At 42.9% G+C, this 23999-nt stretch overlaps 1 protein-coding gene across 1 annotated transcript in view; it reads left to right on the forward strand.

Moving 5' to 3' along the window:
* The window catches only part of znrf1 (zinc and ring finger 1), a 50806-nt gene that overhangs the window by 22349 nt on the left and 4458 nt on the right, over positions 1-23999 (forward strand). The window contains exons 2-3 of the mRNA XM_006641179.3: positions 8484-8579; positions 20871-20976. Of these exons, the coding sequence (XP_006641242.1) occupies positions 8484-8579; positions 20871-20976 (202 nt within the window). The remainder of the gene's footprint in view (positions 1-8483; positions 8580-20870; positions 20977-23999) is intronic.

Genomic DNA, 23999 nt, shown 5'->3' on the forward strand with positions numbered 1-23999 from the left:
CAATTGGAATCAATCCGAACAGGGAAAGAAGGACACTGGGGGCCACCAGATACAGATATGCTAACATACAGCATATATGAACTGGAGGTAGTACAGATATTTTTGTATGAGGCCCACAATGTTACTTTTTCCACTGTGATTACATTGGCTTATTAGTTTACCGCTTTACTCACTTGATTCCTGCTTGTGGCTGTAAGCACTTTGGTCCTGGGTTCGATTCTGGAGCAGAGTCCCTTCTGTGTGGAGCTTGCATGTTCTCCATGAGCCTATATGGGTTTTCTCCAGGTTCCCAGCCCATCACGGACTATGGACCCTTACGTGCTGTAGTCCTGACTTGCATCCCCTGCTTCCAAAACAGTCTCTGGGGTGCTGTGACCCTCACAAGGAATAAGCAGAGTTTTGCTGATAGATGGAGGGTTTCTGCTCACAGTTACTCCTGTGCAGAGATTAAACCGTTTTCTATTTGCAAATGGAACAGGTGTCCAGACTCCAGCTCCTAACTTTGGCTTGTTTGTCATGTTTGGAAACTGCTTCCGTGTTCATTTATGTCTGTTTGATGGGTGATACATGTAGGAAGTGGAATAGCAGGAGAAAAGAGGAAACACCTGACATAAACCGTGGCTCTACAGCTGTCGGTGCTCAGAACACACTGCATCATTAATGTGACAGAATTTGTACCTCCAGTTGCCATGGTGATGTTCTCCCAGGATCTCTGCAGGCATCTTTAAAAGCACACTCCCAAAGGCTTAGAGATGTTACCGTCTTGCTGCATCATAAGTCATCCAGGTTCGGCTTTTCAGATTTTCGGCCATGGATCAGGGAAGTGAGGAGAAAGACAGAATTATTGTCTGTTACATTCGTCAATTATGGCCGTCCCAAGTTTTTTCATTTTTTGGGGGGGGGGTATGTGATTTGCCATGTTACAGTAGGAGGCAGCCTCACTATTAGTTTGTCAGATTCAGCTTTAATTATCTACCAGCTGCAATCAGGTGGACAACTGGGATAACTGCTGCTCCAAGGCCCTCTGCATTTTTCAGTTGTCTGCGACATTTACAGTGGTTTAAAATGGGAGTGCAGCAATTGACCTGAGGAATGAATCACGCTTCTCCAAGCTCAAGCACAGTCAGAGGCTTTCAGTCTGTCATCTTCCCCGTGTAGTTGTGTTTGGAACAGACTGCTCTATCCCACACCACTCTGTTCTGACCTTTGTTCTTGTCAAGTGATGGCCTCCCCTTGCTGCCTGTCTGCTGTACGACTGGTATGAGGTGGGCGGAGGGGTAGAACAGTGGAGAGGCACCCAGTGGCTCTTGACCATAGTCAGTGAGAATTTGGGTGATTACTGCGCAGAACTTTATATAGAAATGGGTAAGCACCCAAACTGACACACAACACAGTATGTTTGCTTCATTTCGTGTTGAGTCTGTTTTTTCAGATATAAATTCTGAGTTATGGACAGATTAGGATTTTGTCTGAGAATTTTAAAAAACGAAGGGGTTTTGCTTCAAGTCTTTGGCATTGTCAAACCAGATAACGATGTCAGGAGTAGTAGCACAACAAAGACGCAAGACAATTAGAAGAAGGTACTTAACATTTGATACTTCTTTTTACAGTGAGCTTTGGGTGTCTGGAACTACAGTAAGCTGGGCTGCCATATTGTTATGATTCAAAACATGTAGATGCAATACTTGGATCAGTGAACTAGTAGAAACACAATTACTGTAGCTGCTGCAAATAGTCTCATCTTCTCAAGAACCTCTCGTGAATCCTTACATGAACCACAATAACCACTTGGAAAGGTATTCACAAAAATGACCCATCTCAGTGAACTCTTCTTAGTATCTCCCAGTGGGAAGACACTGTTCTTTCTTGTTGGCCTTAAAACAAATATCTGGTCTGATGATGGTCTTTAATGACTCGCATTCATTTTCATTAACCTGGATGTATTCTGTGTCGCGTTAAGGACAACACAAGTTCGAATCTCTTGAGTCTTCTTCTTTGATGCTCAATGTCATAATGCACCCACAGTTGCTCTTAGATTTTTGGGAAATAATGATAAAACGCCAATCTTAACTTTTTGCAGTTTCAGTCAGGACTGCCTGCAGAGCTTTGTAGTACATCTTTCCTGCAACACAAGGAATTGTTAATTGTGGGGTAAATAGCCTGATCCCAAAGTGCAAATCAGTTCAGCAGCTTGTCAACTGCTGTGTGGAACAAGGTAAACTTGCAGAGTTTCAAAGCTGTGCAGTGAAGCAGTTTTTCAATTGCAAGCTAGCACATACTGTGTTTGTTTTGAGATTGTGTTTGTGGTATGAGGAGAATGGAGATGCCTGTGTGAAGTCACAACCCGGAAGAGGTAGAAATGAAAGTTTGGTTCCTGTGTCTTGTAGGCTGGGGTCTTTGGAAAACAGGCTGCTAAGACAAGTCATTGCAGCAAGCAAGAGAAGAGGAAGCACAGGGCGCAGGCAGCAAACTGTGTGACACTGAAACGAGGGTGATTCGGCTACATCACCAGTGGAACTACTGTGGCACAGTTCCCAACCCCTTAGGGCTGGGTTTGTCTTCTCAGAGCTGTCCTTTCAATTGGGTTGACATAGTGAGATTTAAAAGACTTTCTTCTGGTTTTGAAAAGACTGAATTAAGGCCCAAAATGCTTGTCAACAGACTCGTTAATAATATGTATTTCTTTTCAAGAGCGAAAGCTCATTGGCCGACTGCTTCAGAAGGCACTGAGGGCATTTGATTTATTGTCCGAATGATGTTTTCTGCACCGCTTCAAAATAAGAGAACTCCAGCAAAATTAAAATGTAAACCCACTGCCCTGAAACCTGGCTCTCTGAGGCTGCTGTGTTACAGTACATCAAGTTATTAATTTTTGCTGTTGAGCCATAGTCAACATTTAGTTCTCTGTTGACTTTGTAAATGTGATTTAATAAATTCAAGAACATATCTGCCAATTTAAATCTTAATATTGAAATTTTCACATTTTGGGACAGAGTAGCTCACACACATACAGTATCAATACAATGTACAATATTCTTTAAACAGTGAAACGATAGAAGCCCCTATTTTCAGTCATATATAGATAGAAATAGACATGTAATAATAATAAAAAACCTGAATTGACTTGTTGTTATAGCCTGTCATAACAGATGTTCATATTCAGCTCAGGATACATTTGAAGAAATAAGGAAGTCAGTACAGTATGTACTGTACTGTATGTACATCAGATTTTTTCCTAGACAACATTTGGGCCTTTGATGCATGACTAATTACAGTAATTAGTCTTAATTAGTATTAGTCTGACCCAGAACATGGAACCTGTGTGAATGTGCTTAAATGCCTTTAAGCCTGAGTACTTGTTGATTGCTCTTTTCAGGTATTCAGATGGAATTGGAGCTTCCTGGGTGTACAGATAGAATCGAGGCACTGGCAGTAAATTCACCAGATGCAGAGCCTTCCTCTCCTGGTCCGTGGGGTGGTCTGGTTTGGAGTGCGCCCGTGCATCTCTCTCTGCCTCCTGCTCCACCTCTCTCGCTGATGCTCCATGCTGTTCAGGGAGCCGTCCTCCCTGCGCAGCCCAGCAAAGCACTCAAAATAGCAGCCAGTGAAAAAGTGGGTCAGCCGTTGCGAGCTGAAAAGAGCTGGGCGGGGGGGGAGCTGGACTTCCTGACTATACTTACTCCTGCCTCACAGTGCTTCACCATTTGGGCTGCCAGCCTCCTTAGACCTCGCATCGCAGTCCTCCGCAGCAGGGCACAGGCCTGCTGCTCTTCAGCTTTCCCTCCTGTCTGCGCCTGACAGGAGTCCCTCAGCTCTGCGCTGCCTCCCTTCTCCCTTCTCCCTTCCTCGGCTCTGTGCTGCCTCCCTCCCCTGATCCTCCCTCGGCTCTGCTCTGCCTCCGTTTCCCCTCCCTCGGCTCTGCTCTGCCTCCGTTTCCCCTCCCTCGGCTCTGTTCTGCCTCCCCTGTCCCTCCCTCGGCTCTGCGCTGCCTCCTTACCCTGTCCCTCATCTCTCTGTTTCAGAACAACAGATCTTGTGAGGCTGTGGCATGTGCCTCCATGCCGTTTGTGTTGGAGTCCCTCACTGAACTCCAGTTCTCTCAAGGGTCTGCTGCCCCCTTACTCCTAGTGCTGTCAGGAAAGAAGAGAAGCTGTCAGAGAAGTTGGCTTGATGACCTCTCCTATCATCCATGCAGATATATGCTCACACACACAAACATGCAGGGCCTCTCCGAGTCTCCAGCAGAGGCTGTGACGAATCGGCGCCGACAGGCAGCTCTTGTACTTTTTAAGCAGACCAGATCGCTGTGAGGCAATCTGTAGGCCTTCTGGATGGGGTGACATCTCAAAAAGGAATCTATGTGGCTGGCATGGAGATGGTAAATGCGCTGATGGACATCAGAGTTCACAAACACTCCTGTCCTCCTATGCGTTACCCTCTTCCTGACTCCTCCGCCCTGCAGTTCCTTGTCTGTACCACGCAGCTTGGAGCAGCATGCAGGGCACAGCAGATGGAAGCTGCAGAGAGATTCCTGATGCAGTCCAGGAGGCAGAATAGAAGGAAGAAAACTATTTTGACTGCTTTGGCCTTAAATCCAGTGCCGTGTATAAAGCAAGAACACAATGCCATTGGCTTAAAACAATACTTTGTCAAGTGAAAAAGTGCACAGCAACCTGGAGCTCACAATTTTAGCAAGCAGCCATATCACCCTGCAACTCGCTACTGGCAGCCCACTGAAGCTACGTAGTTGTGAGCCTGGACAGTACCTGGGTGGGAGACCTCCTGGGTTGCATTGCTCAGGAATAAAGCAATTCATTTGTCCGAAGCTTTGCTGTTCCTCAGTTAGTAATACTTACTTTGGTCTGGTTTTGTTCTGGATTTTCAGGTGTTTTAAATGTTGTGTTTTTTGGGTTAGTTCTGTCACCTGCCATCAGTCAATTTTAAATCAATTGTCAATTTTAAATCAATTGTCTAAAGTTTTTACACCACTATATAAGCACATTGGGCCAATCAAATTTTTTTAATTAAATGTTAGTTTTTTTAAAAAGAAACAAGCTAATGTGTTTTCATTAGAAACTGTTTTCAAAAGATTGTGCTGCTGTGTGCAGAGTATCTTTTGTCATAGAATGCTCCTAGAGCAGCACTGATCTTTGTGTAAAATTTGAAGTGTTACAAAGCTTCCCCAGGGTGTTAATAACAAGCACATGACATTTTATTCCTCTTCATTATGTTGAATGCCTTCCTGAAATAACTACAATAACAGCTCTCTTTAATTCAATTCACAAAACTGGCAACCTACTGAAGCTCAGCAGGTGTGAGCTTGGTCAGTACCTGGATGGGAGACCTCCTGGGGAAAACTAAGGTTGCTGCTGGAAGAGGTGTTAGTGGGCCCAGTAGGGGGTGCTCACCCAGTGGTCTGTGTAGGTCTTAATGCCGCAGTATAGTGACAGGTACACTTTACTGTAAAAAGGCGCCGTCCTTCGGATGAGATGTAAAACCAAGGTCCTGACTCTCTGTTGTCATCCCAGGGTGTCTTTGAAAAGAGTAGGGGTGTTACCCCAGCTTAATTTCCCATTGGCCTTTACCAATCATGGCCTCCTAATAATCCCATCTATGAACTGGCTTCATAACTCTGTTCTCCTCCCCACTGATAGCTGGTGTGTGGTGTGTGGTGTGTGGTGAGCGTACTGGTGCATTATGGTGGAGTCTCTATTACCTGTAAAGCGCTTTGAGTGGAGTGTCCAGAAAAATGCTATATAAGTGTAAGGTATTAATATTATTAATTTCCTTGTAAACTGGAATAGCCAGCCAGAGAAGAACAGGTCTTCTGAACCATATTCTGGAGTTTTTTACATAGATAAAAATGGCCTCATCTTGTTTGCAACTTTTGTTCTTACTTAAGCACTAAAGTCAATACACTCAATAGGCTAAGAACTGCAGTAGAGGGGAAAATGCTATATCAGAGTTGTAGTCGGATGTGGTTGTTTTGCTGCAGTCTTTTCTGTCTTCCTATAGTCTCTATTCCACAGTGGATTTTTTAATGAACATGCTAAAGAATTAGTTATATTGGAAGTAATCTACAGAAATATGTTCATCAGCCCTTTAACCAGCACTGGGCTTGGTAGTATACACACAGGTCAAACATGGTTTTAACATAGTTTCTCTTTACATTTGTTTGACTGAAGGAAAAATAGTGAATGGAAAATAAATAAAAGCCTTATTCGGTCAGCTGCAAGGATCTGAGCAAAACGCGAAGCAGAAAAAGAGAGCCGACACCCACTGCTTAGCAAGTTTGATCTGCTCCAGGTTTCATGGGCTGTGGGCTCTCCTGTTAGCCATCTGAATCCATGCATCTTTGTTATTTTATATAAGCTGAGCTGAATACTTGTAATATATTACAAGCAGTTGGCTTATTTGAAGCACAACAGGTATGAAGGGAAACAGCTTCTGAAAGTAAAATGAATCAAGTAGCTGGACAGTTACAGACAGGCTTGGTTCGGTGTGAAGAGGTGGGGAGTTTTTTGCCTCGGTTTCTTCACGATGGTTACTTTGTTGTTTCCTGTGCTGTTGTAGGTTGTTTTTCATGAAATCAAACTTCCTGAAGACATTGTCTTCTCTTTCTAAGCGTGTGTGTTCTGGTGCCATACTGTTTGCCTCTTGATGTCTCTGTTCAGCCTGGGCTTTCATGCTTAGTGATGCGGTCATGTTGTGACACTGGGCCTGAGCACAAGGTCCTGCTCTGGGGAGTTAATCTCTGTGCTGAAACATATGCAACACCTTCTTCCCTATGTGCTTTCAAGCATAAGAGGTTGCTATGCAACCTGTTTCCCTTAGTAGTGTTGTCTCCATTGCAGACTAGCCTGGAACTCTAACACAGCTGTGTTTCCCCAGCTGCACTGATACAGTATGTCTTTTACTGATAGTCTGCATTAACCTGCCTTTCTTTCATTGTCATCACGGTTTTATAACGGGGAGCTCTTTTGAGTTGGGGTACAGTCTGATGTTGCTGTACAGAACATTGAAACCCCACTGCGCCCCACAAGACAAAATATCAGGCACCCCCCCACTAAGTAAAATGTTGGGTAGCATGTGCTTCAAGAAAAAAACAAGGGTTTTACAGCCCTAGAATATCTCATGACGGCCATGTCTTTACCTGGGGCTGTGATTTGAGCAGTTAAGGTCTTTTAGTGATGACTTTGAGCATTTGTGCAAGTGCTAGAAATTCAAGAGGTTTAGTTGAGTCCTCTGCATGTGGTTTGTTAAACTCACAATTTCTTTTATCCTTGTATGTTTTGTCAGTAGATCTTCTCTGGAATTCTGTCCTAATTTAGCTTAGCCTATTCATGTTTTTTGAGATGGTACCAAATCCTGTTAAAAGTTGTTTTTAAAAAAAGGCACTTTTGTACAGAGCTTTACTTGTTTTTGTCCTGGTGAAGTAACAGCCATAGTGTACGTCATACTATAAAAAGCAATCTGGTAAAGTCATCTTGGTGCTGGAAAGGTTTTATCTACAATAGCATGCATCTGTGCTATATTATTATTATTATTATTATTATTATTATTATTATTCAGTATTTCATACAGTACGTGTTATTTCTGAACCATGCGCCCTGAACTGAATTAATGCGGAAATCGAGCGTGATTAAACAATTTGCTTTATTCACCTCCAGCCAACGGGAGCTTCAGACGGTGTGCACAGCTGATCAGTATTGTTCACTGCTGAGAAGGAGTCTGTTCAGATCAAAGGGATGTGTTAATTAACAGAAGGCAATAGCAGGCATTTCATATAGGCAACTTCAAAACATAAAATTGGAATTAATGAAAATACAGCAAATTGGAATTTGACTCATTTCAAATGTTGTTTTTTTTTGTGTGTGGCATATCTGATAGCGGGGGGAAATGAGACATAATTGCTTTTTTTGGAGTTTTTTTTTATAAATTGAGCTTTTGCCTATTCTCCAAAGACTAGAGTACATGAAGGGAAGTGAGACAGTGGCAGGTGTTGAACTAGGAACCTCAGGGGTCACAGAGTCTTTTTTCTTAACCATTGGACCTACTGCAGCGGCAGCACTTTTTACAGCATCTTCGATTGTCCAGGAATGCATTCAGTTTGTGACTTACTGAATTGATTAACACAACTACATTTCTTAGGAGTTCAGATATTTTAACTTATAACAGTAGAACTACATCTATTTTACATTCTAGTTATATACATTTATATAACAGGCATACGGACATTCCCGTAAAGTAGGTCCAAAATCGGCTTCTGCAAAATCATCGTGCACAGTTCTGCCCTTTTCACCTGGACAGGAGTATCAACGCTTCCTGTCTGTGAATGTACTGTATGCAGGTGGCAGCAGGTAAGGTCAAGCAGTGGGCATTTAGGTTTGAGGTTCATGAGTTGGTTGGAGGGATGGTTGTCCAGCTTTCCGGAGGCTGTTTCTCCCCGTCCTGAATATCGCACTGTCTTGTTTCCTCTGCAGGTTTCAAGTGCCCCATTTGCTCCAAGTCTGTAGCATCCAATGAGATGGAGGTTCACTTCATCATGTGTCTGAGCAAGCCTCGACTTTCTTACAATGGTAAGCTGTAAAATGTCTAGCACTAAGGAGAAACTAGATACTGTTGCATCTTTTGAGTGTCTTAGCAATATTTTCCTTGTCGCACATCCTAAATGTCCCAACATACAAGTTGCCATTACTTACATCCCAGATTACCAGTTTGAAATTTCCCCCCTAGTCCCTTGTTACTTTTGTAGAATGTGTTTGTGTGGAGTGTGATATTACATTTTTGGTCTGCGAGTATGCTTTTGTCAACGAGCAGGCTCACAATTCAGACGCACTGTTTTGCCTCTGAAATGCCCCATAAAATAACCTGGGCTCTGACCTGCAATGTCTGTGTGTAGGTGATCCTAGAGTGGCAAGGTGCTGCTCAGTGGTTGCATTTCTACATAGATCCATTTTAAAAGCACATACAGTATAGGAGTAAGACATAAGCAGACACATATATAGGCACTTGTTAAACCTTTAACACAGGACAGAAGGTTGAAATAAAATACAATGTTACTCTCTTGTAAAATACCAGAGTACTTCTACTACTGGTAATAGTCTTTACAGTGCAGAGGGAAGGATCCTCTGTGTATTATTGTATCGTAACCTTGGACCAGTGATGGTGTGACAGTCTGCATCCGATGAGTTAAGAAATGTTGAATAACTTTTTTTTTAATCAGTAAATTCAGATCAAATGGTAAGACCTTAATAAACTGAATGTGTAAGAAATGGGAGCTGGCATTTATTTCAAATGTATATGGTGAGGTTTACACTAGACTTGTTTTCAAGGAGGGGAAATAAAGCTGTCAGGATTTCTCACTTCGGTCATGCCTCTAGTTAAAATGCAGTTTTTCCCCCAAGCAATTTTTTTTATCAACTGTATACAGCGCTTTTTAATTTTGCAACATCCTTTGGGGTGAATTTGGTTTGCACTGGTGATTCATTGTAACATCTTAGATGGTTTCAGTCAGATGATCCAAACTGGTCGGGTGTCCTGATTCCTAATGTTTTTAACTTGTCCTTTATTCATGGTGTCTGTGTTTAGTCTGAATTGGTGTTTTGAGCTGACTTTAGTCATTGTGAATTCTCATATTGTATCCACCTTGTCTTGTACGCTGTACCTTGGGGAAAAGACAAAGAGCCTCGTCTGGACTTCAGTCCAAGCCATTGTAGGGATTTCCTTCCAGTATGTTAATTGATAAATTAATTCCTAATTGCCTAATTGATCCAGGTGCAGGTGCAGAAGATCATTTTAGTATTTAAGGATTAACTGGAAGGGAGATCTGCAGTTGAATGAAGGGTTTGCCAACCTCTGACCTAGAGTACACCAGCCCTTCTCCTGAACAGATGCTATCAACCATACTTTACTGGTCTTAAATCATCAAAGTTAAACTTTAGAACAGCTTTGACTTCTTAATCAGTTGTTCACTCCTGTAAAGAACTGAAAACACAAATACTGTAGCTCTCCATTATAGCTTCTGCCCTTTTATGCTTTCACTGAACAAATTAATTTGCTTTTTTCAAAAACTGAAGCTTTGAGAAGCTTGTAGAATGGCTTCTACAATGCTGTTAATGGCCTGAGGAACCCACTGGACTGTGGCTGTCACTGCACAAAGCCTGGAGAGCCACAACCCAGCAGGTTGTTTAGGTGTCTTTAAAGGGCTTCATGATAACACAGGCTACTCCAGTTCCTTTATTTCTATAACTAACTGTTGCCATTTGTTCACCTTATTGCATTCTAGAGCTCAGATTGTAATAAACTGTACAAATATCAAGTACAGTAGGCGATCTGTATTGATCAGAGTTCAATGAAAGGTCATTTGTGTCGATCAGCTGTTCAGTGGCCCTGACTATTGGCAAAGAAAGTGAGCAAATTGCCCCATTTTCTAAAGCTGGGTGTTTTCAATAAATTTGGAGCAGAGACAGATTTCCAGCCCTGTCCTGACATCTTACAGGACATCAGAACCAGGTGGATTTGCAGCCCTTTGATGAGGTTAGGGTTAGATGGAAATCAATTCGTTTTTGCCTGACCTAGTTCATTTTTCAGGTTTCTCCTGGCATGCCATGTTTCATGTTTTAAGTTCATTGTGGTCTAATTTGTGAGCTATTTAACAAATAGTCAAGTAAGGATCTTTCTCTCTCATCAAACTGTCACATAGGTACATTGAAGAACGGTAGCTTGCCAGTAAAACAGTAGTGATTTGAAGTACAAGGCAGTACTGATCCTCTGTCTCTGTACTTTGTGTACTGAAGCAATCCAAAGAGACTTGAGCTAACTTGTTTTCCTGAAATGGAAATATACTGTAGGTTTTGTCTGTGATCCAGATTTATTGAAGAGTTATAAAATCCTCCACAGTCCTCACCCCACCCCCTCTCTCAGAATCAACACCTCAGTGGCACCAACACATTTCAAATTAGGTTTTTTTTTGTGCTTCCACTTGGGCTGCACCACTGTAGCAACACATTCCATCCTTGGATACATACTGTACACATCAATGCAGGTGAAGGTCAAAGAACAGAGGAATCCCTTTGAACTCAATGCAATGTATATCTGACCTGATCTCCCAGAGCAAGTTATTTTTAGATGATTCTCTCTGCTGCTTTGTTACTTCTATAGAACAGCAGGACCTGAAGGAATACTTCAAAGTATTGCCGACTTCCTCTTCTTTACCTTTGGCGTTCATTTGGGGAGTTTGGGTAGCGTAGCCGCAAGGACAGATGTGCTAGGTTTAAAGTTTCCTGCTAGAAGACTGACCTTAAAGAGTGCAGATTTGGGCCAGTGGATGACTGATGGTGACTTCATAGGCCAGCAAAATTCAAGAGGTTTGATTCGTTTCTGATGACAGGACGTAGGAGGGCAACCGTTCCCCAACGGCAGGCCTGCTTTTCCTTTAATGGGCAGCGACAGTCGCCCTCAGCGAGGGCCGTCCTTGAGATGCGATTCCGTCACGCATCACTTCCTGTCTTTGTTGGCATGTCGGTGCAGGGCAGAGCAGGCCAGTAACGTACTGTAATGTCCGTGACGATAATAGAACATCTCTGGCACACCTGTGCTTTTCAACCCGAGTTCCTATTTTTTTTCTCAAAGATTCAAAGGGGGTGTAACATTGTAAGATCTTAAATTATTTTTAATGGTTGTAGTAGGTGGTAACAATAATAATCAGCATTGTTAAATTCTCTGATACATATCTATGCAAATAACTTTATGAACACATTGTAATGCCATGTGAATTAGAACTTCTGTTCTATTCCAAGATATTGTGCTGAAACATTTTGGGCATGAGCCTTCAGCCATTGCGAGTGCAGAGTGCAGGAGCCCACTTTTCCTCATCATCAGAGAATGAAGGCCTCCTCAAAGGCCATGGATCCAGATCCACTGTTTGCACCCTTGACAGTACTTGAAAGGCAGATTCTTATAAACCTGTTCCCCATTCTCCATGAGGCCTCCATATTGGCCTGACTTGTCCTCCAGATGATTTCCTTTTGTCCCTTTCTGATCTGCTTCATGTAGTGTGTCCAGCCCATAGCCCATTTAGTCTTCACTTTTCGTTGCTCTGTTACCCCTAACTTTCTATTTTCCCCAGCCTTGTCTTTCTCAGGCACCTTGTGCTGTTCTCCTCTTCATGTGAGATGGTGTGGGGGTTGATGCCTTTACCCTTTGATGCATGAAAGCCATTTTCCTTTCAGGATTACATTTAGTCTTTCACCTATGAGCTCCAACCCATCGAGACTCTCTTAACGTCTAAGCAGAAGCCTCTCTCTTGAACGGCTTGGACATGGTATGCATCAGGATTGTAGGCTTTGTTGTGTTTGTTTGAAGCTTGAAGAGCACAATTTAAAACTGATTTGGTAGAACTCTTGATGTATAACTCATCCATTAATAAGATGTACTGTAGCTTTTAACAAAAAGTGTCCCTAGAGTGATCATTAATGCTTAGTCTGCCTCTCATCAAATGATCTCCTCTCCATCCCTGGCCTGTTGAACTGAATTTGTTCTACAACAGCCATAGCCTGTATTGGCTGACCTGGGAGCCGACCAACAAAGTACTAATTTCCCTTAATTTCCCCTTCCCCCAGTGGAAAGGTTAAAGTAACCTAATCTGTGTGTCTCATGTGGACACTGGAAGACCATGAAAACTCCACAGAGACAGGAAGCTGGAAACAAACCCAGGACCCTGGAGTTGTGAGGCCATAAAGCTAACCTCCAATGCCTCCATGACACCATGCTAACTTCTTATCAGTACTAATGCAAAGCACACAGCAAAGTAGCAGTGCACAACATTCAGTAGCTTCCAGCAGAGAGGGAGGTACTGTGGGATGAGGGAATGAAGAGATTTGGGGTTTTTCCACTGAGGAATTGTGGTTGTGGAGTCAGACTGTATTTCACCATTGACTGTTAAGGCCTGTGTAGTGTTGTTTGTTTGGGCTCTCTTTTGTGGTTGTGTCTGATTTTATTACGGTTACCAAAAAAATGTCCCATTATAGATGTCAGATTTTCACTGCCTTTTCAAAATCCGATGCCCATACAAAAATATGGACCCTCGGTTTATAATCTTTCTGAAATTGATTATACGTGGAGCAGTCCTGAAGTTGATGACGGAGCTGTAGTTCACACAAACGTTTTTACAAATAATAAACTTCGGAAAACCTTAAAAAATCTCAAATAAGGTTATTGGACATTTTGGAGAAAATCTTTAATGTTAAATAATGTTTCAACTAAACTCTGGGTTTCATATGTGAACTTCTCTTGGAGGCTGTTTTAGCCTCACTGGCATCAGTTTTCAATGAGCTCTCACCATGTAGAAGAATACAAAGTCTCGGGCACAGCGCAGTGTCCAGCTTAGGAAAACTTGAATCGGTGGCAAATGTTTGTGCCAGTTGGCTTTAGTTCAGTTCAGTTTATTTGTCATATGCACAAGTGCAATGAAATGCTTATTTGCTTGTCTGCACCAATAAAAAGACATTAAGGAAACACCGAAACATAAACAGAGAACAGCAGCCACAACAACAAAGTTAAATAACATACAACTTAAATACACGTCGGCACATGCAGTGTGGAAACAAAATAAAACATGGGTGTGATATTCCGAGATCTCGGCGTCCTTGAGTTGATCTGACAAAAAACACCCCCCAACGCAAGTCTTTCTTGGCTCAAACATGAGGGCCAAGGGTAGGAGGGGTACATTTACATGTTTTCAGTCCAGTGGGTGGGTGATGGACAGAGCTAGAAATGAGTGCACTCTTGGTCTGTTGGAGCAGGGATTCAGAGCTATATTTAACAGCATGTATTAATATATCATTAGGCAAAGTCACAGTTCAAAGACACCAGGGGACTTAAATGCCTCTGAGTACCGATTCTCATTGAGAACACTGATGCAGAGGTGAACTCAGTTTTTCTGTGCTTTGAGATCAGAGCCACGTTTCTGCATCGGTTTTGAAATGCGATTGAAACTGCTGCGAATTCAGGGCCTCTCAGGACCTGTCACAGAGCAAATTTTGCAAATTTTAAAAATTAGAGGATAGAAGGGTGTTTCTAATCGCAGAATATACTGAAAAAAATAGAATTGAACTTCATGTAGACCTTTAGAGTCCACAGTGAAACAGGGACTGAATAACACAAGTGGGAATAAAGAACAAGTATATATATTTATAGTAAGAGTGAATATAGGCAATGCTCCCTTTCTCAGGGAGCTGGGAATATCTGGAACAATCGAACAGTCTGCCCATCGAATTCCCAACTCTGAATTCAATACTGCTGAAGAGGAGCTCTCTTGGACCTTTCAAAAACTGCCTGGGGTGGGCCAGTGGTCTATTCTCTCTTGTCACACTCCTTGTATTACAATGATTACAGGCAAAGGATTGATTTATCTTTAATATTTAATTGCAGAGCCAAGATTAAACTCACCTTTGGTAGCAGCTTGGGATCAATCTTCAGTTCCTTTCAAGTACAGGACTTAAATCCAAATCATCATCAATTAAGGGATTTTTAGCCACCTTGATCCTTTTTGTTGTTAATATAAATCTAGTTGAAGTTGTTAATATTAATATAGGCCGGAAACAATTCCCTAGGCAAATATAATTTCCTGCTCAAAATACATTGAAATGTGTAACAAATGTGTAACACAATACATTGAAATGTGTTGCTCAATTGCTTTAGGATGGAAGATAACCCCCCAGACATCATTCTTAAATACCCCAGGCAGTCCTTTTGGACAGCAGTGGCCCAGGACCCCCATTTATAAAATATGGCCTCTCGTTTCAGGCTACAGGGTTTAGGCCATTTCAGTAAGCAAAGGGTTTACTGGATCAAGAGTCCTGCACCACTACTGATAGTGTCTTGGCTTCACGCTAAAGTACCTCTGCTGTCTTCCCCATTGCAGGAGCAAATGCCAGAAGTCATCGCAACATGTATGTAACATGTATCTATTGTGGAGCATGAGACCATGAGATGCGATGGTGTCTGTCTGTCCGAGGACTGGCGTGCTGCATGCTCTCCATGCTGAAAGGCAATCCTTTTAGCCGCCTGCAGGGCATGTGTGCTGCTTGTGTGGGCGATCCCATGCAGGGTGCTGGAACGTGCCTGGCAGGCTGACCACACTGCTTTAGATGTATATAGGAACGATTTCCCAAAATAAGATAGCGGCGCATTTAGAAGAAATGTACGAGAGTCTGTCATGTGATTATGACTGCAGTGCCCTATGGGAATGGAGCTCTGACGGGGTTCAAGGTTTCAGCACTGCAGATGGTCACAGCTGTTTTGAGTAGTTCTCTTCGGTGCTGTATGTGGTCTTCCATTTTCGGGACCTCAGAACTTTTTTTTTTTTTAGCTGTGGAGCTCATGCCTTCTCAGTAAGGATGGGGTGGACATAACATTGTGAAAGAAGCAAGCTACAGGTCGTTGGAAAAACGGCAACTAGTGAAGAAGTTCCAGAGAAGATTAAACTGTCCTGTTGGTGCCTAGCGCAGAAACCTGTGAGAATGGAGCCCAATTAAATAACAGCCCTCAGGAAAGTGGAATAAAATAATTACCTCTGTCATGGAGTGACCTGTACCTGCGTTTGGTTGTTCAAAACTTCAACTTCTGACGGTGTTGAGGACACCGTTGCCCTGACCTGGAGACAGTGCAGTTCTGTGATGCTTAAACAAATTACCTCGACGAGGTCACTTCTTCCTTTGCCCTCTCATTAGATATGTTCTGTTTAACAGGTTCTCCCAGGACTCCTCCAAATGTTGTGATCTTCCAGTTCTGAAAAAGCGAGATGTTGGTGGCATGAGTGTGGGTTTTCTTTAAATCCACTTGCGAAAAGACAGCTTCTGTTTCCCCCTTTCTTCTGCCTATTCAAATCGCCCTTTTTAGATACAGGTCTGTTACGTATTGCGCCAGTTCACTTGTTAACCGGTGCATGATCAGTCTTATCGGACAGTCACGTGTTGTGTTGACTGTTGGAGCTTTCAGAAGAGTCCTGAAATACAGTGCTGTGGTCATGTTTCAGAGCAGCGTGCTTCACCTTTTCCTGGTCATGCTGATGATGATACAGTAGGAGAATGAGAAAAGACAAAACATCCATTCGGTATACTTTGACTTAAAGTTGTAACTCTGTGACAGGAATAATGGTATGATAGTGTATTTTTATAACATATGGAATAGCCAAAAGGGAGCACGTGTCTTGGGACAGGTTTGAAAACAGACACACGAAGACAAGGAGAGAAAAAACAAACTACGGAGTGTGATAATCCTTTTGAAGGCACCTGTCATCAGACAGGAGAGGTTTATGGGATTTGAAGCTTATCCGTTCTGCATCATCAACACGGAAGGCTCTGCAGTCTCACCTCGCTCCATCTGCCTCTCTGTCTCCCTCTCCCTCTCTCATCGCCTCTCCCCCACTGCCTCTCCCTTTTGCCCTCTGTCCATCTCCCAATCTCTGCCTCTGTCCAGCTCAAGTTCAAAAAGACTTTATTTGTGCATCAAGAATACCAAAGTGCTTTTAGTTACACAAATCAATTAAACACACCCACAGTATCGACAGGTTTTCAGTCTGTAACAGCGTGTCCTTTCCACTCCACCTCCCTCTATACAGCAGTTTGCACCCTCTCTCATTCTGCACCTGTCTCGTGCTGTCTCATGGTCACACAGGAACCTCTTGCTATTGCTCACACGCTTTTTACAGAAAGGGAAGCTTAGGCTCACTGAGTGACCTTGGGGTCTGTGTTACAGAATGCCCGTGCACAAATGTGAGGAGACACACACAGGACATGACAATGGGCATGCTCACAAACCACAGAAAGGGACACTGCAACTATGTTCCATTTTTGGACTTGGATTGATCACGCGCTCACCAGCCTCCAGAAATTGAACATCTTTTATTTCTTCCTGGAATGTACATCCACATGATGAGCCACTGTACCATTTTGAGCTGAGCGAATCGACATTTCGCTGTGGTTAAGCGCCTCCTGTTACACTTCTGTTAGGTGAAAGAATACGAGGGAATGATGTTCTCTGGCCTAAGACGAGCACAAAGTGCACAAACAGCTGTAGCTGTGTGGGCAGACTGAGGTGGCAGCTGGGAAGCACAAACCAAAGTTGGTGAAAAAAGAACTTTCGAAAGTGGCTGTGGAGGTCGACAGCAAGAACGATTACAAGCATGGTTAAAAAACTATGCCAGCGTGACACTACCTCAAATACCATAGCCAAATCGGGGCAAGCTATTGACGTACTTGTCTGGGTTGTTTGAATGTTTTGAATTTTATGAGGAGTGGAAGAAGCCTCCTTAATGTGAGGTGTTCAGGATTCTTTGGAGGACTAAAGACGCCACTCAGATACGTTCTGTACTTCAGACCTGAAAGGCAACCATTAGAATATACAAACATCGAGTTCCTGAACAATCAGATTATATAGCCATTCCCTCAAGTATTCTGTTACTGTCTATGTTAGCATATATAATGCCAATGCACTGTTTTAACAAAGACATTTTGAAAAATCGGTGAGTCTAGTTTAACTATATATATCATTAATATGCCAGGAATTAACTTCTGGCTATCTACAGTCCCTAAATTATTTACAATACAGCAAACAAATCAGAACCTTGACCCCATGTGCAGATTGCAGACCTGATACCTGAAGGGGGGTTCCTACCCTAAGGAATCCTGCTGACATGGGAAGTAGTGGGTAGCTGCTTTGCAATGATTTCTGCAACTGTAAAAGTCTTTTATTTCAATAGTGATATTAAAAGCTTTTTTATTAATCTACAGTTAGAACCGAGGAGTGACAAGTGTTTTTCTGTGGTGTTCTTAAATTATTTTGAGAAGTGGCAAGGCTCCCTTTAGCCCCGCTCGTGTCGAGAGAGCCTCTTTCTCCGGCGTACAGCTTTGTGGCCGGATGTTTCCACAGGAAGTTGTAACGCCTGAAACAGGAAGTGGTTTGTGCAGCGCTCAGGGCACACTTACACGGCTGCAAAAGGCTTTTTGGTCGCTTTTTCTGAAGAGGCTGCTTTATTTAAACATGAAGAATCAAATCCAAAACAGAAACATTCCTCCCCACCTGCCACCAAATAACGGCTAAAGAGTTTCATACTGCATTTTCTGCATACATGAATAAAATGAGGACAGCAAATACTGAATCTGAAATATGCTTTTAAACATTGGCTTTAAAGATCTCATTTTTATTTAGAAGCATTTTGTCTCCACCTCTGTGATTACACACTTGAAAACAATGAAGGATGTTCTATTCTGTTTTTGACAGCCAATTAATTTAATTGTTGTATTCTTTGTTATTAATTTTATAATTTTTTAAAGAAAACATTTTGACCGAAGTGTTAAGGAGTATTTAAAGTTAAAGTTTCCAGTAAGTTCTTAATTTTTCACATATGCTATGCTGTTACTTGATTAATGTCCCTTTATCCGTGTTTTAGATTACTGTAGAAATAATCACTTTCCTATTTAATACCCACACTCTGGAAAACTTGGATGGTCAGGTTTTTAAGTCTTGATGTGTGGCTGTGAATCTCATACTGCATAGTGAGAATGAGATTTTGCAACAAGCCCAGCGTTAGGTATGTGCAAGACTGGATGGTCTGACTTCAAAATACTTCAAAGCCTACTAGTTTGGCTGTAGCAGTATTGTCTTTTAGACATCGGCTTAGAAATATCTGAATGTGAGTTACCGCATGTTAAATGCATTGGGCTGCTTTTTGAAGCGGGTGTTGTGTTATTTCTCCCGCTCACTGCGTGCGCCTGTGTTGGCAGCCCTGTGCTCAGTCCACTCGTAGTCTCAGTCCATCACGTAGTGCCCATGACCTGAAGGGGTTGTCACTGCGGGGCGGGCTCTTCATCACTTTGCTCCGGCTCAGTGTTGTGGTCCATTTAGGACGAATACCCTAAGAAACACTAATGGGAACGCAGGGGCCTGAAAGCATCCCTTGTAACTCCTATCCATCAACATCTTCACACGACAGGTCATTCAGGAATGCGGGGAAGGAGCTGAGCTTAATGGTGAGGATTTCTCTGTATGAAGAAATTGTGAACAGGCACACCTTTCCACACATTGTCAATCTACAGAGTGAACTCCAGCGTTTTGCACAGTGTTGACTGAGTTTCCTTAGCAATAAGGGTTAGTCTCTCGGCAGGTGGTAAGCAGGGCTTGTTGTCTAGCAGTGCACTTCTGTGTACTAGTCTCATGTTTCTCTTCTGCTTCAGTGTTGCTTACTGACTAAGCCTCCCACTAGGTGACTGTATTTAATGAGCAACCTCTTCAACAGTAGCTGAGTTTTTTTTTTTTTTGGAATTGCTCGTTTTGCTTTTGCTTTCTTATTCGGTGCACAAAGTGCTAAAATAAAACTGCTTTTGCACAGTACAACGCCAAGACAGACAGACTAGTGCCCCCTGGCTGACGGTAACCATTTCCTATTTTCATTCTTAATTCCTGCGATGAGATACTATTATTTCTTTGGAGTGCAAGGGCCTACAACTTTTATTCATTTGTTTGAATGTTGAACTGTTACAACTTCCCTTCTGTAGCTGGTCATGCAATGAAACATTGGTTACTGACACTTTGGGTCTTGTTCAGTTAGGTAAAGTTGTATGCTTCCAAGTTTCTGGTTTGCAGCCAGAGACTGTGAAAACCACAGAGCCCAGAAACAGTTGTTTTTTTTTTTGCTCTTCCTGTACAAGACCACACCTGCCAATTGCTTATGTTCTTAAGCAAACACAACAGATATTCAGATAAGCTGTGATCAGAATGCTTTGGCCTGGAGTTTAAGGTTAAAGGGTTAATGAACGGCTTGTTGTCATAACCAGAGACAGAGGAAGCAGAGCTGTTTGAGGTGACTTGATTGTTCAGAATTAGGTCTAGCAAAAGGGGTTAGCAATTTCACAAAGGGCCGTAGGTTGATTGTTGTGTGTGGGCAGGTGTCCGATTTTCTGCAATCAAGTCAAAATTACTACATGACTACGTTTAATAAAAAATATTTTTTTCAGTCCATTACACCTAACAGACAAACAATCTGAAAAGAAAATGTGAAAAGAATTTCTAGTCTCATTTGTCTGGAAAATTAGTTCATTTTCCTGTGAGCTCAGTTGGTGTCATTCTTTTCCTCTTTCCGGAAACACCTTGATGGTGAGCAGAAGACTTGGGGCTTATTTCAGGATGTATTGAACTCCACTTTGGATATTTCTTTCTTCAAGAAATTAGAATAGTAGCTGATTATAATATTGATGATATTAAGTTAAAGTCATTAGAATTGAGTCAATAATATAATGAACTTTCCAGTGAGTGAAGGGGCACTGTGCTCTCTGTCCATCCTTATCAGTGAAACACCTGTTGCCAAATACAAATGCAGCTTATTAATGGTTTTATTGGGGGTCTAATTAGGAAACAACATAGAGCTCAATTATGAAAATGGCTAGGCAGGCTGCCAAAGAAGTAAAAAGGCTGTAATGTGGAACTGAATGTGTAGTACACTCGCCTCTTATATCTGGGGGCTATGGTCTTGGAAGTAACAGTGCAACGTATACTGTACATACATGCAGTTGTCACTGGAGAAAAACCCAGAATACTATTAAAGCTGTTTACTATTAACCCCCCCTCCTAAACACAGGGGAATTTCTCAGTTTCATTAGCATGCATGAGCAGCAGGCTGAGAACAGATGCTGCTGTGTTTGTGTCTGCTCCCTTTTGGAGCTTAGCGTTCGGCCACGTCCACTGACCCCTGCTCCTGTTACTGTGGACGATTTCGGTATCTCAGCATTCGGCTGTTGGGCTGTGCCACCGGGCCGTGCTGCTACAGGCCTTCGTTCTACACTCACCTCCCTGTCTCTGTTGTTGTGCAGACGACGTGCTGAGAAAGGATGCTGGGGAGTGTGTGATCTGCCTGGAGGAGCTCCAGCAAGGAGATACAATAGCCAGATTGCCCTGTCTCTGCATTTACCATAAAAGGTAGGAAATGGTTGCTGTGCCCTGTTCCGTCTTTCACCGTCAACACTCTTTCTCTCCTTTACAGGTTTCTTCCATCCTGGCCTGCATGTCAGATCACTCACTGGCCAGATTATTAGGAACCCCCAGATTCTGAACATCTGTGGTAGGCACTGGTAGGATCGAGGGCCATGAGTTTCCCTTCCATCACCACATCTCAGCCCCGCGGAGAAGGGGTGGAAATGTGGAACCGGTGGAGCATGCAGATCAGGCTCTCTCACCATTACATTTCGGGATTCCTAATATTCTGACCTTTGGTGTCCCTGTCCAGAGCTATTAGGCATGCGAGGGCTGCAGAAAATGTTAGGACAGTGCTGCATTAACTTTTTACAAAGAACTTGGGGTCCAAGAGGGCCAGAGGGTACTAATTTATACTAGCTGCACCTCTCTGGGCAAATGCTTGTGTTTGTGTTCTTACATTAAGCTTGTGTGGAGGCGGCAGTGTGGAGGGTTTGATTATTAATCATCTTGGACCCAGCCGTCTGTGGCCAGGATTCTTCTGGCTTCACTCCAGCCAAGTTAACACTCCTAAAGAAAACCTCTGGCTTGTTAGCACTTCTTTCTAGACACCTTTTCTGACTTTTTTTATAATCTGCGCACTGCAGGATGGTGACTCACAGTATCGGAGCACACAGCTGGAGCTCTTTCCAGATTTGGTAACTCGTTCTGAAATACCTGCTGCACCTGAGCTTCACGGTCTTCATTGTCATTTCTTGGTATCCAGAAATTCTACTCGGCGAGAGAAATCTGTTAATATACGGGGATTCGAGCTGTCGGATTATGTTTCCATCACGCTGTAATTTTAAGCCCTTTCCTGCAGCAAAGTTTTTAAAAATGTAAAAAAAATAACATTTTAGAAAGTTTATTGCCTCCAGCTAACTTTTGACCATTAATTTGAGGCTCTTAAAATCAGTTTTTTGTGTGTCTCGTTCTTTATCACCCGGCGGTCGTTAGGGATTTAGCTGACGATCTGCCGCTTGGCTTCTGTCCACCCCTGGCTGCCCCACTGAGATGGAGGTTCGTCTGCCAGGAGCCGCTGACTGACTGGTTTTCTGCCAGGGCAGTAGTGACAGACTTGTGTCCTGCAAGAGCCTCTCAGATCCCGCTGGCTCTGTTCCCCGGGAGCTTTCAGCCAGTCCGCCTTGTCACTCTCCAAGCCGGCTCATCGATTGGCGCCGCTTGACGCGCAAATCAAGGGGAGAGCATAGAAACTCAGGCCAGCTGAGAAATTGACCCTGCCTTCAAGGCTGATCCTGTAAAGCTACGCAGGGACGAGCTTAGGTCAGCGTATGGAAATAGAGGACCTGTGTTGTAAGCTCACCTAGGGGCAGTGGGAAGAGACATCACAGTTAACATGCCCCAAACCCACATTATAGTTAATGTGTTTTATCCTCTGTCAGATGACATCAGAATATGAGCAGTGTAATGGGAGAAAAGCCTCTTAGTCCCATCTGAGCAGCTAACATTGCATATCCCTGCATAGCTCCTGGAGCATTGCTGTGTCTTCTGACGTCTGTTCCACCTGAGCTCAAAGGTACTTAATAGTTCTAATTTTCTGATTCACTAAGGTACATTTGCGCTCTCCCCCGTAGGCCTCAAAATGTTTGGAGGATCATGTTTTTTTTATTCTAGTGCAAATTTTTCAGACATCAGCTGTGAGAAAGCTTGAGGAAAACGTTTGAAAATGTCAGAATGAGCAAGAAATTAGATTAAGGTTCTGTAGCTGATAGCCCCAGCTGGAAGAAAAGTCACAAGGCTCTGAAAGATTTTCCTAGGCTTTTCCCATGGTTAATTTCCATGTTAACTGAGTGTAACAGTTCTCAGTGTACGATGATGTGATGATGTCGCTTCCCAAGTTTCCAAAGAGTGTTCAAATCTCCCTCACCCAAAAGCCTGGCCTTTTGGCATAGAGGGCTTCTGTGCTGCTTGTCGGGTCTGTGCAGCTCAGGCTCTGGATAGGAGATTGAATCAAGACTCAGACTACACTCTTCGTCCGTGGTTTTCTGCTCATCGCCATGTGCTGCCAGCGAGAGCAGTAAGCAACAGCTGTTGCGCGTGTCGAAGGGAGTCTTAACTGAGAACTTTTCCAACCAATGAAAACGGTCACATTTCATGATTTAAGTATTCTGTTTTTTCCTATTCTCCTTTTCTGAAGACTTTCCTCCACCCTCTTCCTCAGTGACTGACCCGATGCCAACCATTACAGGCAGTCAAGTCTCTTCTCAAAAAGACTTTCTTCCCCATCAGTAATCACTCCCCTCCCGATTATCTTTGTGTGACATTCAGGGACCTAGACCAGCTAAATGGTAGTCCTGATTGGGATGTACTCTGGGATGCTACTCACCAATTTTCTCGAAAAAAGCAGCACACCAGCTAATCTATTTTAAACTTGCACGCAGAAGGTAAACGACCTATGTGTCACAGATGTCTTCAGGGGGTAACCATTACCTTACCTACACACTCTAAGAGTGCCCTGTAATTCAGTGCTTTTAGCTTTATATGACTTGTACTTTTGAAGATCACTGATGGTACTGTGCTCTGAGCCCTCAATGTCATTCTCATTGATGATTCCCAGGTTATACAAATCTTCAGGTACAACCTTTTTGTGTTTGTGGGTCTCACAGCAGCACATAACTGTCAGACTGTTGCTTGCGACTGGGATATTCTTAAACTGTTCTTGGATGCATTGACTAGTTGCTAGTGCACGAACAGCTCTTTGTCAAATCAGCTTCCCTCTCTCACCTTTTCTGTCTTTTGAGCTCCCCATGTTTCAAAATGGAATAAAATAGTGCAGCTTTTCCACATGTTTTCTTAAACTAAGGCAACGGCACTGGAAAGTAAATTAGAGAACCTGAAACAGACATCTTAACTGAAGCAAAGACACCAATGGAAACCTGACATGTTCTGTCACAACAGGAGCAAAACAAAAACAACAACAAAGATTATTCCTGAAGTAAATTAACAGAGTTTCTCAACTTTGTCTGTAC

Source organism: Lepisosteus oculatus, chromosome 20 (genome assembly GCF_040954835.1).
Source record: "Lepisosteus oculatus isolate fLepOcu1 chromosome 20, fLepOcu1.hap2, whole genome shotgun sequence".
Taxonomy (NCBI): domain Eukaryota; kingdom Metazoa; phylum Chordata; class Actinopteri; order Semionotiformes; family Lepisosteidae; genus Lepisosteus; species Lepisosteus oculatus.